The 12,568-nt window shown below is 31.9% G+C and overlaps 1 protein-coding gene across 2 annotated transcripts; it reads left to right on the forward strand.

The window, feature by feature from the left end:
* The first annotated feature begins 2,225 nt into the window (after positions 1–2,225).
* LOC143542015 (low affinity sulfate transporter 3-like) lies at positions 2,226–9,066 on the forward strand. Of its 2 annotated transcripts, XM_077034690.1 has the most exons (13): positions 2,253–2,617; positions 2,927–3,090; positions 3,159–3,207; positions 3,312–3,519; positions 3,735–3,909; positions 4,128–4,193; positions 5,997–6,227; positions 6,319–6,445; positions 6,575–6,861; positions 7,633–7,826; positions 8,074–8,153; positions 8,252–8,328; positions 8,773–8,940. In XM_077034690.1, the coding sequence occupies exons 2-13, from the start codon at positions 2,992–2,994 to the stop codon at positions 8,923–8,925; spliced, it is 1,746 nt and encodes a 581-aa protein (XP_076890805.1). In that variant the 5' UTR covers positions 2,253–2,617; positions 2,927–2,991; the 3' UTR covers positions 8,926–8,940. The 2 variants fall into 2 exon arrangements, with proteins under 2 accessions (XP_076890804.1, XP_076890805.1); XM_077034689.1 differs by having other exon boundaries at positions 2,226–3,090; positions 8,773–9,066.
* Positions 9,067–12,568: the final 3,502 nt, after the last annotated feature.

Consider the following 12,568-nt stretch of genomic DNA (forward strand, 5'->3'; position numbering starts at 1 on the left):
TAAAAATCACTATTTTTTCTGTTTTTTTCAACTAAATAATATTTTTTATACATTTAATGTTACATTTTCTCTCTTCTATATTAAAAAAATTGTATGGTGCTAAGACATTTTCAAATATATAACAAAATCATATCATTTCTCTTTCTTTTACTCACAATACCTTAAATCACTCTGTAAATTATAAAACTTCATTCACATAGAATGATGTGATGGATGAATCGCGAATGCTCTAAGCTAGATCATCACCAACAAATATAAACTGTTTTACTGTACTAAAGGATAGATATTGTGTGGGGTAGCATTAATAATTACTATAGGAATCAAACCGAAAATGTGCAACTGCTTTGTGTTGATTATGAGCTTTTGAATTATACTTGAACAACTAAAGTGTGTTTGAGGGTTTGCTTGTTTTTTTGGTGGCCATATATAAGCTGCTTTTTTTGTTAAATAAAAATTTTGAGAAACATTGGTTTTAAATGAAAGGAATACAATACTTCCAACTTTGGATGGATCACATTTTAAGATAGAACCAACTTAAAAATTTTCAAAGATATCTTGAAAAGGAGAAACTTTAAGAAATTTGCGTTGATCTTTAGGTGCACATCCGATGAACACTAACCCCTATTATATAATGAGTTTATTCTGTTACAAATAATTTAATCTTTTAATTGTTTATAAACCTAACTTCAATGTAGCATGTGTTGGAATTAATTAACATATTTTTAACAATAATACATTAAATAAATTTTATTTTGATCATCAAAATCTTTTCATCCCGTCATTCCAACTTTGATGGAATGGTAAGGTACATGATTAAAGTTAAAATTAGAGGCCATGGGTTTAAACCTTATGGAGTGCAAAAAATGTAGTAGTTAAAAAAATATATTTTTGATTTTATCCTACTAAGTTACCCCGAGGTAGGGATGAGATTTATTTCCCGAATACCCATACTCATACCCGTTTACTACCCATTTATTCGGTACGGATACCCAGATTTACTTACTTTAGGTACGGGTACTCGGTACCCGTTTGGAATATGTAGGGGTTTTATTGGGATTTCCAAAACTCATAACTCTAACCGTGTTTTTATTGAGATTTCATCGAGGCTTCAAGCAGACTTTTCAAAACCATTGATAATCAAAATATTAAGTAAATAACAGTTCTAATCAAACCAATCAAACCCTAGTTTTCTTCTCTTCTTCTTCCCATCAATAACTCGTAATTAATAGCAACCATTAAACGTGCGGCTCCACATTTTTTTAGTATTGGTATTATGTTTTGGTTGCAGCATTACGGTTTTGATATTATAGATAATTGATTGTCGATACCATGCCAGTATCTCCAAGTTTAGTGGATATTTTTTTTAAAAAAGAACAAAGTGGTACTAAAGCGACTCGAGTACCGTACCTAAAGTACATGTACCCGTATCAAACAATTTGGTACGGGTACCCAGATTTAATGAGGTACATATACGAGTATGGTACCGATCTCATCCCTACTCCGAGGTCAGACCAATACAAAAAAAATAATCCCCCAACTAGTCTCTTTTATCTAGAATATAAGTATCGGTTAAAAGAAATGCATAAAAGACCTTTTATACATTTAAATACTTTTTAGAGATTGGCACCGTCTTTGTAGTGGGTTCCTCCTATAGAAAGATAAAAGCGCTAGCCACTTCACTGCTCTGACTGTTTACCGCTCATAGCAAAGAACAGCTAAAAAACGCATCTTCTCTCCCTTCCATTCTCATACTCGTCTCACATAACCTGTTATTCAATGTTTATTTGTACAAAAACATCCATCCTTTCGCTCCTCAACATCATGCCTACCATCTTCCACATGAACTCAAAAACTTAACAATATGCCATATCATGGCTGCTACAAAAATTGTCTATTAGTTATGCTTATCCGATTTATAGATTAATTAACTATGTGTACGGTGTAAATTTAAAATAATTTGCTCCAAGATGCTCTATGATCATGTTGAGTCAAGGTTTTCTAGTCTCGATATTCCCAAGCCTAATGCGCTTTATAAACCATCCATTCATTTATGTGTTGTTTTGGTATCTTGTCCTATATATTGGAATCAACTTAAAAAGAATGGTTCGAATTAAAGCTAAATGAAACTATAAATTGTTTATAAAAGATTATATATGCAGCAACCTGACTACATGGTCCAAAAACCCAAAGTCATTCTGAAAAGACGAGCTTAATTCTCTTCCGATGTTTTTACACCTCCCCTTTTTCATCATAATATATACAATGTTCTTTTTCAGAAAAAGCCACTACTTTACACAAATTCTAATGGGACATATCCACCATAGGTGTATAGAGAAGCTTCACATCTGTTAGTTCAATGCATGTAGACAGCATTCGGTACCATATTCATATGTCACTATTCAAAAAGGCACACACACATTAACTCAGTGAAGCACTGTAGCAGCACTAACCTTAAGTGGGGTTTAGTGTTTTACTATTTGTGAAAATTACTAGCAACTAGTGTCTAGTTTTTAAACCTTATAAGTTCCAGCAAATCTTTGTTGTAAAGATTGAAAGGATATGAGAACAACATAAATGTAGGTTGTGTCCTTTATCATCTATAGCTGGATAATTTTCAAGTTTATATTCGTTCCTTAAACTGCATGTTTTGTTCCGTAGCATGAATATTTAAGTGAACATTTAAGTCTCACACCCGGGTTTCCCCAAACACTTCAAAGAAACAAAAGCATGGCTACATCACTGCCAACGTCTGATGTTTCCGCTGCTTCTGATCATGTCTTTAATGTTGAAAGACATGATGAGTTGCAGCTTAGTCCGGAGGATCGTAAGCGAATCACTGAGCGAACCAAATGGGTTCTTGATTCGCCTGATCCTCCAGGCTTTCGCCAAGAGATTATTGGCTCTATCAAAAATGCTGTTTGCTCTCAGAAAAACAACAAACCGAGTTCGTCACAACCTCCATTGGCTTGGGTTGTGACGTTTCTCCGTTCCATGTTTCCGATACTAAATTGGGCTAGGGATTACAAGGCTTCCATGTTCAAGGATGACTTGCTTTCAGGGCTTACACTTGCTAGCCTTTGCATACCCCAGGTACATTTCTTGAGCAAAAGGTACACTCATTTACACCATTTCTCTAATGGAATATTTAAACTATGCAGAGTATTGGGTATGCTGCTTTAGCCCAACTAAATCCTCAATATGGTCTATGTAAGTTTTGAATAATTTTCATTTTACTAATGTTGTGTTTTGTAGCAAGAATTCAGGCTCTTTTTCCTTTCTGAAATATGTGTTACATTATTTTACTTTCATAGACACTAGTGTTGTCCCTCCTCTAATATATACAACAATGGGGACTTCACGAGAGCTAGCCATCGGTCCGGTTGCTGTGGTTTCCCTGCTGATATCTGCCATGGTCTCTAAAGTAATAAATCCTGTTGTTGATCCTATATCATACACTAAGCTTGTGTTCACAGTCACCTTCTTCACCGGTACATTCCAAGCTCTTTTTGGATTGTTCAGGTAATATTTTATCTTCTTTGTATTCGGGTTTAAAAGCCGTAATACTTATCATTCGTTCAAGTTACAATTACATTTACATTGTGTATATGTTTAATTACACATATTAGTTTAACATTCTATTAAAACCAACTCAAATACATACATCACAATTTTGGAATTCTAGTGAGAATAATGGTATTATTCTTTTGATTAATTTGTGTCCTTTGACGTCATAGGCTGGGATTTCTTGTTGATTTTCTGTCGCAAGCGGCTATAGTAGGGTTCATGGCGGGTGCCGCAATTGTTATAGGTCTCCAACAGCTCAAGGGTTTGCTTGCCATAAGCCATTTCACAACAAAAACTGATATTGTTTCCGTGTTGATTGCTGTTGGTAAATCATTCCACACTTCAGTAAGTTTACATCTTTTCTTTTCTAGACATATCTACAATATATTTTCCCTTTTTTATTTTCAAATATATTAAATAAATATTCCAAACTCCCAAGATGTCGTTGTCAGGATGACAATAAAGGGCATTACTCCTACTTTTAACTTATGTACTTCATTTATTTAATATTTTCTTCCACTTATTGCATATTTTAACAGTTTTTTTTTTCTTCATTCTAACAGTGGTACCCTCAGAATTTCATCCTTGGCTGTTCATTTCTCATCTTCATCCTAATCACCAGAATTATTGTAAGTAACAAAATCAACTTTAATTCTATATACGTTGTATGTTACTAGTAGTAAACCAGCACGATGTTGCGACGACGACAATATATTCAAATAGATTTTTAGTAATTGTAGCATTTTAAACAAATGGTAAGATACGATTTTGTTAAATGATCTGAATTCATGACATATACGCTGTTTTGATGCGAATCAAATTCGATGTATTTTTTTTAAATGATTCTAACTCATTATGCTCATAAAATGTTTTAACCAGAACCGAAATTGACAGATTTTTTAATAACCCGAACTCATTTTACGTATTACTCGTATTGACCTGAACAAAAATTTAAGCTTTTTTTTATAATGACCTAAACCTATTTGACTTACATCCCTTTAAAACTCGAATGCGTTTTGATCTGTCAAAGTCCTCGTTGTTTGACCCGAAACAAAAATAATATTTTTTTAATGATTGAAACTCATTCTGCTGAGATTTTGACCACAAACAAAATTAATTTTGTTGTTTAAATACACGAAAACATTTTGCTTATAACATTTACATTGATATTTGGTAAATCTTATCTTCCATTAATACGTCGACAAAATAAACACATCATGATTGTATATTTGAAATTTATTAAAACTTTTTGTTTCAAATATTTAAAAGAAAAATAAAGAAAATAGATGAATGTATGGATAAATTTAAGGGAATGGAAGGGTAATATTAATTAAATTTACAAAAGTTGAGTAGAGTTAAAAGGTTAAAGTAGTAATTATAATTTAGGTTTATAATTACATATTCAAGTTGCACTCTTATGTTTAATTGACTTGTACATTATAATAAACATATCAAAATGTAATAAAATTTGCATTAAAACGTAGACAAAATAACCACGTCGCATTGATAAGTTCAGGTTTTTTAAAACATAATATATTAAAAGATATTGAACATATAAAAATTTAAAATGAACTTATCAAATAAATAGGTAAATATAAGGGGGTTTATGTATAATTACTTTATATATTAACAAAATTATCTTGAAGTTGAAGAATTATATATGTAAATATCTCCTAAACTAAATATTCTTAACCGATATAAGATGCCAAAAATACTATATTTCTCATACAATTCCAAATTTTGTGCATTGTTAATTGTTACTTTTGCATCAATTGTTGTGCCTCTTAAATTTTAAGAGATATTTTTTATTCTCTTTAATGTAATTACAAATGAAATAAACGTGTTAATTGTGATAATCAAGTAGAGCAATTATATATATACAAGAAGAGTTTTTATGTAATTACATTATAGAGTAATTATGTAATTACTCTATGATGTAATTACATAAGTACTCTACTTGATTGTCACAATTAGCACGTTATTTTCATTTGTGCGTTAACTTTCCTCTAACTGCATATATATTTATAGGTATATAAGTTACAGATATGTAAGTTATATAAATAAACGAACATTCAAGCGAAATAATTTCTTCATTTTTTTATTTTAGGAGATTTAAGTGAGAAAACAATAAATAATATATCATTTTCTTTTATTTTTAGTTTGTTTAAGATTGGAAAAATGAATTGGCCATTTTCTTTTATATGTTCTCGCAATACATGGTACTGTTCTACATAGATCCCTCCATATGTGTTTGTGTGTGTGTTAATTAGTTATTTTATTTTTTATCATCTTAAGACAAATACAATTTAAAATATGTAGGATTGAACAAGTTTAAAAGGATTTAAGATACCAACTGAAAAACTTACAAGATTTAATGATAAAGTTTTTAACTCATGGAAAATTTGTTAACTCACATGGAAAATACGTTCCAGGGAAAAAGGAACAGAAAGTTATTCTGGTTACCTGCGGTCGCTCCTCTGGTATCAGTGATTCTCTCAACTGCGATCGTCTACCTAACGAGAGCTGATCAACACGGAGTTAAAATAATCAAGCATGTCAAAGGAGGATTGAATCCAAGTTCAGTTAATGAGTTGCAGTTCAACAGTCCACACCTCAGAGAATCAGTCAAAATTGGGCTCGTTTGTGCAGTCATTGCTCTAACGGTTCGCCTAGCTCAATTATATGACCAAAAATTAAGATTCAGTTTTGGTTTTTTATTGAATTTTGACAGCAATATACATTTTTATTTTACAGGAAGCTGTTGCAGTTGGCAGGTCTTTTGCTACAGTCAAGGGGTATAATATGGATGGGAATAAAGAAATGATAGCTATGGGGTTTATGAATATTGCTGGCTCCATGTCTTCTTGCTATGTTGCCACAGGTACATTAATTAATTATTATTGCGAAACTGAACTGTGGCGTAACGGAAACATCCTAACTAACAGAAAAGGTAGAAAAGAAGGACAAAAATCAGTTAACTTATATGCTCTACTTCATTTCATTTGTTCAGGTTCATTTTCGCGTACTGCTGTTAACTTTTTTGCTGGCTGTCAAACCGCGGTTTCTAATGTAGTCATGGCCATCACCGTGCTCATAATGCTACAATTTTTAACGGGGCTATTGTATTACACTCCTGTTGCTATACTATCCTCGATTATCTTATCTGCACTCCCGGGATTAATAAACTATACCGAAGCTTATAATATCTGGAAAGTTGACAAACTCGACTTCTTGGCTTGTGCCGGAGCTTTCTTTGGTGTGTTATTTGCTTCGGTAGAGATGGGTCTTATGGTTGCGGTAAGCATTCATTACCTTTAAGTACTAAGCTAATTTCTATATATTTGTTTACTTTCAAAATAATTGTTGTATCTAGATGTTCTTAATTAGACAACTAAAGATATATCGATACCATGATGGCATGATGAAGATGAACACATTGGTACTTAAGAAATAGTTTTCCGTTAATCGAAATTAAGAAAGAACTTGATCACATGTTCTTTCTGAATCATCATAAAATTTGTTCCTTCTTGTGATGGCAAGTGGCAATCATATAGATCTAAGTAATATACATGTTAAACATATATATAGTCACGGTTTCTAAGAAATTTTTTCTAAAAACTAAAAAAGTTCATAAACCAAGAAGTTTAGGGCCTTAATGAATGTGACAGTCCACTTATTAAATAGAGTGAATACTGAAAATGTAGTTGTTTCCATGACCATACATAAACCATAATATATTATCTTCTGATTGTTGGATGCATAAATCATAATCAATGGGAATAAATAGTGTAGCACTGTATCCAAATAGACCAAGGTCCCCAATGAACGATAAAAAGTAAACAGTTTCCAAGTTGACCTGGGTTCCATCATTCAATATGCATTCATCTTTTCAAAAGAAAATCAGTTATGGTGTTTATTGTTTAATCAATGCCTTCTACTGGAGTATGGTCAACTCAAATCCTTTTTCTTAAAAAAAAACAAATAGCTACTAATTAATATATATCAAGAGTAAAGATTCAATTTATATATTTGATTAATATTTAATAATTGTGTGTTTTTTAATGACAGGTTGCTGTTTCATTTGCTAAGATAATTCTCAACGCCCTACGTCCTCGTGTGCAAGAACTAGGGAGGCTTCCGGGAACAGATATCTTCTGTGAAGTTGATCAGTATCCTGTCGCGCAAGCAGTTCCAGGCGTTCTAATAATTCGACTCAATTCTGGCTTGCTTTGCTTTACAAATGCAAATCCCCTCAGAGACAGGTATATATTTGATTTATGTGAAAAAAAAAACTCATAGATTAATGCTATATGATTTTGAGAAAAGCAACTAATTTAATATCCTCATTCAACTCAATTTATTTTGCATACATACATATAAGCAAATAAACAGCTTCAATAATTAATCCCAAACACCCCTCAAATGAAATCATTTTAAAATGGAACGAGAAAAGTTGTTTCTATAAGCAATCCTGATATCTGTTAGTACTAATCTTGGAATATCCTTTAGGATACTGAATTGGGTAGCCGAAGAGAACGGAAAAGAAGCAATAAAAAGACCAATCAATGGAATAATCCTTGACATGTCTAGTAAGTGAACTTCATCCATATTATATAACATTACTATATCTATGTTTCTTGATCAAAGCCTCCTGATTTGTTCATTGACTAATATTTCGGTAATTTAGGTGTCACCAACATTGATTATGCCGGAACTCTAGCATTGGAAGAAATCAACAAGAAGTTGCTTTCAGGAGGCATCAAAGTAAGATTCTAATCACCAACTTCAACAATATTCTTTTACAGTGATTAAAGTGAGTTTATGTACCAAGCACAAGCCTTAATTAAGCCACTCCACTAATATTTACACAGTGAGTGATGCCTTAAAGAAAAATATAGGTGTTACTAACTTCAGTCACTATCGAATTAGATGCTTCACCTACAAATATAAAAGACTAGTTAAAGCTAACTACATACCCAAGAGAGATCATGAGGAGATGTTTGGACGTTTTGCCGCATTTTTATGAAAAAAAAAAAGCTTTAAATAACTCCAAATTTAGGATCATGTAATCACAACTTTTTAAAAGTATGATTAAAAATTTTAAAAAAATAATAATAGGAAACTTGTTTTCACCAAAGAAAATATATATATACATTTTCATTGTAAATTCTGGTGATATTTGGGATGACATTCTAACTATTGATGCAGTTAGCAATTGCCAGTCCAAGATGGCAAGTGATTCACAAGCTAAAGGTAGCAAAATTCGTAGATAAAGTTGGAAGAGACTGCATCTTCCTCACTGTTTGTGAAGCCGTCGATTCCTTTGTTGGTTCCAAGATAACTGGTCCTGGCAATTGTTGATCAACGCTTGTATCTATCCGGCTTCTAAAGAATGAGGCTGATCCCTAAACTCATCTAATATGTATGAATGGACTTCAATTATGTATAATATAATAGTTTGTGTTGTTTTCGCTTGATTGTTGAATAAATAAAACAAAACAATGGGTATCTTGAAGAGCCCCCCAAGTGTTCTTGATTATCATGAACCAGGTGCACTGTATTTCCCTTTTTGTGCAACATATAAAATAATATTATACAAAATGTAATGAAAAAGGCTTTGCCTACAGTTTGTATTTTTCCACTAGATTACATTATCTTTTTTTAGTGCCATAAAGTCATAGATTTGATTATTAGATAAACTCTAGCAGTATGGACATAATTATAGAGAAAGGGAACAAGCCATGCTTGGAAAACAAATCAATCAAGCCAAAGTTAATATTTCTGATTCTTTTGATTAAAAGTCCCCAATTCTATCGTTCTACAAAATATAGGACCGTTTGGAGCACCGCATCAATCAGTCTATCATTTGTCCCTTGAGTTTTATGCAGGAAAACAGCACACTATAAGGGAAAAAAGAAGTTAATCACCGACGCCACACTCATTGTTACGTTGTTAGCGACTTCTAACAGATAACCTAACCAAGAAAAGGAGACCAATACTTACGTATTAGATAGGAACTATCAAGCGTGTAGTCCGCATTTTGTTGTCTGCGTGAACATACTCTGATGGATTTTCTCTTGGTATTCTATCACCAACCTTAAGATTAGAATTCAGATGAAAATATTCTTGCACAGTATATTTGGATGTCTATAAGTGGGAACAAATTTTTGTCGCTAACTTTCGGATAATATTTTCCTTAACTTAGAGCATCCACAATGGTGGATGAGGAAATACAAACTGAACACGCCACATCAGATTTCCACTTATTCGCTTTCAAACACCAAAAACTCTTATTTTTCCTCCAACACTACATCTACTTTTTAACACCTCTGTATTCCACATAATCACATACTTTTATATTTTCTTTCTATAACTCAAATACTTTTATAATATTAATTAACTAAGGGGCCCACCTTTTTAATGTTCACATGCATTTAGAATTGTGAATGAATATTAACTGAACATCAACCTCCATTCTTCACTTGTCCAGTTCAAAAAAGTGGACATTGCCACATCAGAACTAAACAAAGCAATGGAGATGCTCTTAGACTTCTTAGGCATTTTTTCTGCCGCTTGTACTGATCCTACCACTGGCCTAAACACAATCCATGTAATTACACACCAAGTGTCTAATCCTTAACTAAACTAACTTGGGTAATTGGCACCATCCGGTGGCGTACTATAAACCATTTGTTGGATCAAACCCAAATCAATCACACAAAAACGAACGCATATCACATGCCTGTGTGATTAATGCTCATTCAAATGCTTAAACATAATTTATTCAAGTATGATTAACAAGTTCTTTAATTTAGATGTGCAATATAAATATTTCATTAGTTACATAGATATAACTTATATTAATTTATTGACTACCTTTGGGCACATATTATATATGTAAACTCCTACATATTGTCTTTACCCTAACTAAGCTAGCTATGGCACTAACACTTGCATTATATACTATAACTCGTCAAACAGTAATTAACACAGCCAAACAATAACACGTGAACAAATATGAACTCAACTCTCACAATTCGATAAAGTCTAGTGTCGAACACAAATGCTACACATCATAACCAGTGGCGGCCCAAGGTTTTAGGAGGCCACTATTAAGTTGGAGGCTTTTTCAAAAACTTTTTTTTATATAAACTCTCATCCTTTACCCGGGTTAGAGACCGTCATACCGACAACAATAAAGTTACACGTTTATAGTTGGCAGAGTTAAAAATTTTATTTTAAGTTATATCTTTTGTGTAAACAATATTTACATAAATTTATATTTCTAGCTTTCGATTTAACATTCAACTGTTAGTAATAATATTTAAGTATTCAACTAAAAGTTTTAATGTGCAATGCTTAACAAAGATTCTAAGAAATAAATAACAACAGATGATAAATTGGATTGTAATTACTAATTTGGACAAAATTTGGTGTTAGAATTGGCAATTAGCATATTAAAAACTGATAAACTAATTACCATTTAATGCACTCCTCAAAAGTCAACACAGCTGAACTGAGTAAATGAGTCCGCTTCATATGTTTCGCTGACCGCCCTTCCAAAGTTGCCCAGCATCGGCTAATTCCAAACACCTAATATATTATTTTTTTTTTAATTAAAATTAGAGGCCTTTATATTTATGAGGCCTCAAGCACTTGCTTGGCCCAACAAGACATTTGGGCCGGCCCTGATCATAACTTAACAAAAAGAACCAAACCATAGCCCGGTAGTAATCACGGATTCCTAATAATGAAAGACAAACTTTGTAAAGGTTATTTGAAACTTCATTTGAATATATACATACCTTAAATCTATAATATATATAAATGAAACATTTAAAAACTCTCTAATTGCTCTCTGCATTCTCTTAAGCCACCAGATTTTATTATTCTTAAATGTAGGTTTCTCATACATTTGACCAGAATTCACGGGTATGGGTCTCATCAAACCCAGATAATTCTTAAACAGGTTGTAACATCTCATTAAATTAAAAATTAATCTCACAAAATATTTGATATGAAAATCTTATAAAACAGGGATATACTAAAAACTAATATTTGAATTAAAAAATATTATTTATAATTAAGAAACAATATTATAGTAAAAAAATAAATGGGTCATGGGTCTCACCAAACTCATATATCATTTAAAACAGGTTATAACATCTTATTTATTTGTGAAATTCTTTAATCATCAAATCCTAACTATGTTATTAGCTTCTCTATAATAAATGAAAATAAAATCCAAAAAATATATAAATATTATAAACGAATAATATAAAACAACTCTGTAACACGGGGGATAAAAGCTAATGTGTATGTGTGTGTATAAATCAAACCTCCATATATTCTATCTAGCCACCAGATTGTTTAATTTGTAAATTGAAGCTTCTCATGCATTTGACCCGAATTCCTAAGTATGAGTCTTAACAAACCCAAATAGCCCTTAAATGGGTTATAATATCTCATTAAATTAAATATTAATGTCACCAAAAATATTTTATATGAAAATCCTATAATTAAGAAACAATTTTATATCTGCTTTTTTAAAAAAAATATATATAATTAAGAAACAATTTTATAGTGAAAAATTAAGTGTGTCGTGAGTCTCGCCAAACGTAGATAGCTTTTAAACCGAGCTATAACTTCATATTTATATGTGAAACTCTTTCATTATTAAACTCTAAGTATATTATTAACTTTCACTAAAATTAAAATCCAAAAAATATACAAATATTATAAACGGATAATATAAAACAACCCCGTAATGCAGTGGATAAAAGCTAGTTAATAATAAAGCAAACGACGTGTAAACGAACTCTTACCTATTCTCCTTTTTTTTCAGATGTGCTGCCTTGCGAACCACCCCGAACTTGTCGTCCCATTTAGAGGTGTACAAAACCAGTTTTAAACCCAAACCAAACCGGTTTGGTCAACGAATTATCAAAACCGGTTTGACTCAAACAGGTTTAAAAGCAAGATAGGCCGGCCTAGTCACGTCGGT

The sequence above is a fragment of the Bidens hawaiensis genome, unplaced genomic scaffold (assembly GCF_021521415.1).
Source record: "Bidens hawaiensis isolate Kalapana, Puna unplaced genomic scaffold, B.hawaiensis_p1.1 tig00012729_1, whole genome shotgun sequence".
Taxonomy (NCBI): Eukaryota; Viridiplantae; Streptophyta; class Magnoliopsida; order Asterales; family Asteraceae; genus Bidens; species Bidens hawaiensis.

What these genes read in the sequence shown, in the direction of transcription:
- LOC143542015 (XM_077034689.1), top strand. Translation starts at nt 2,728, where the DNA reads ATGGCTACATCACTGCCAACGTCTGATGTTTCCGCTGCTTCTGATCAT. An exon ending in GCTCTTTTTGGATTGTTCAG is followed by an intron (nt 3,520 to 3,734) that starts GTAATATTTTAT and finishes TTGACGTCATAG; the next exon opens with GCTGGGATTTCTTGTTGATT. An exon ending in TGCTTTCAGGAGGCATCAAA is followed by an intron (nt 8,329 to 8,772) that starts GTAAGATTCTAA and finishes CTATTGATGCAG; the next exon opens with TTAGCAATTGCCAGTCCAAG.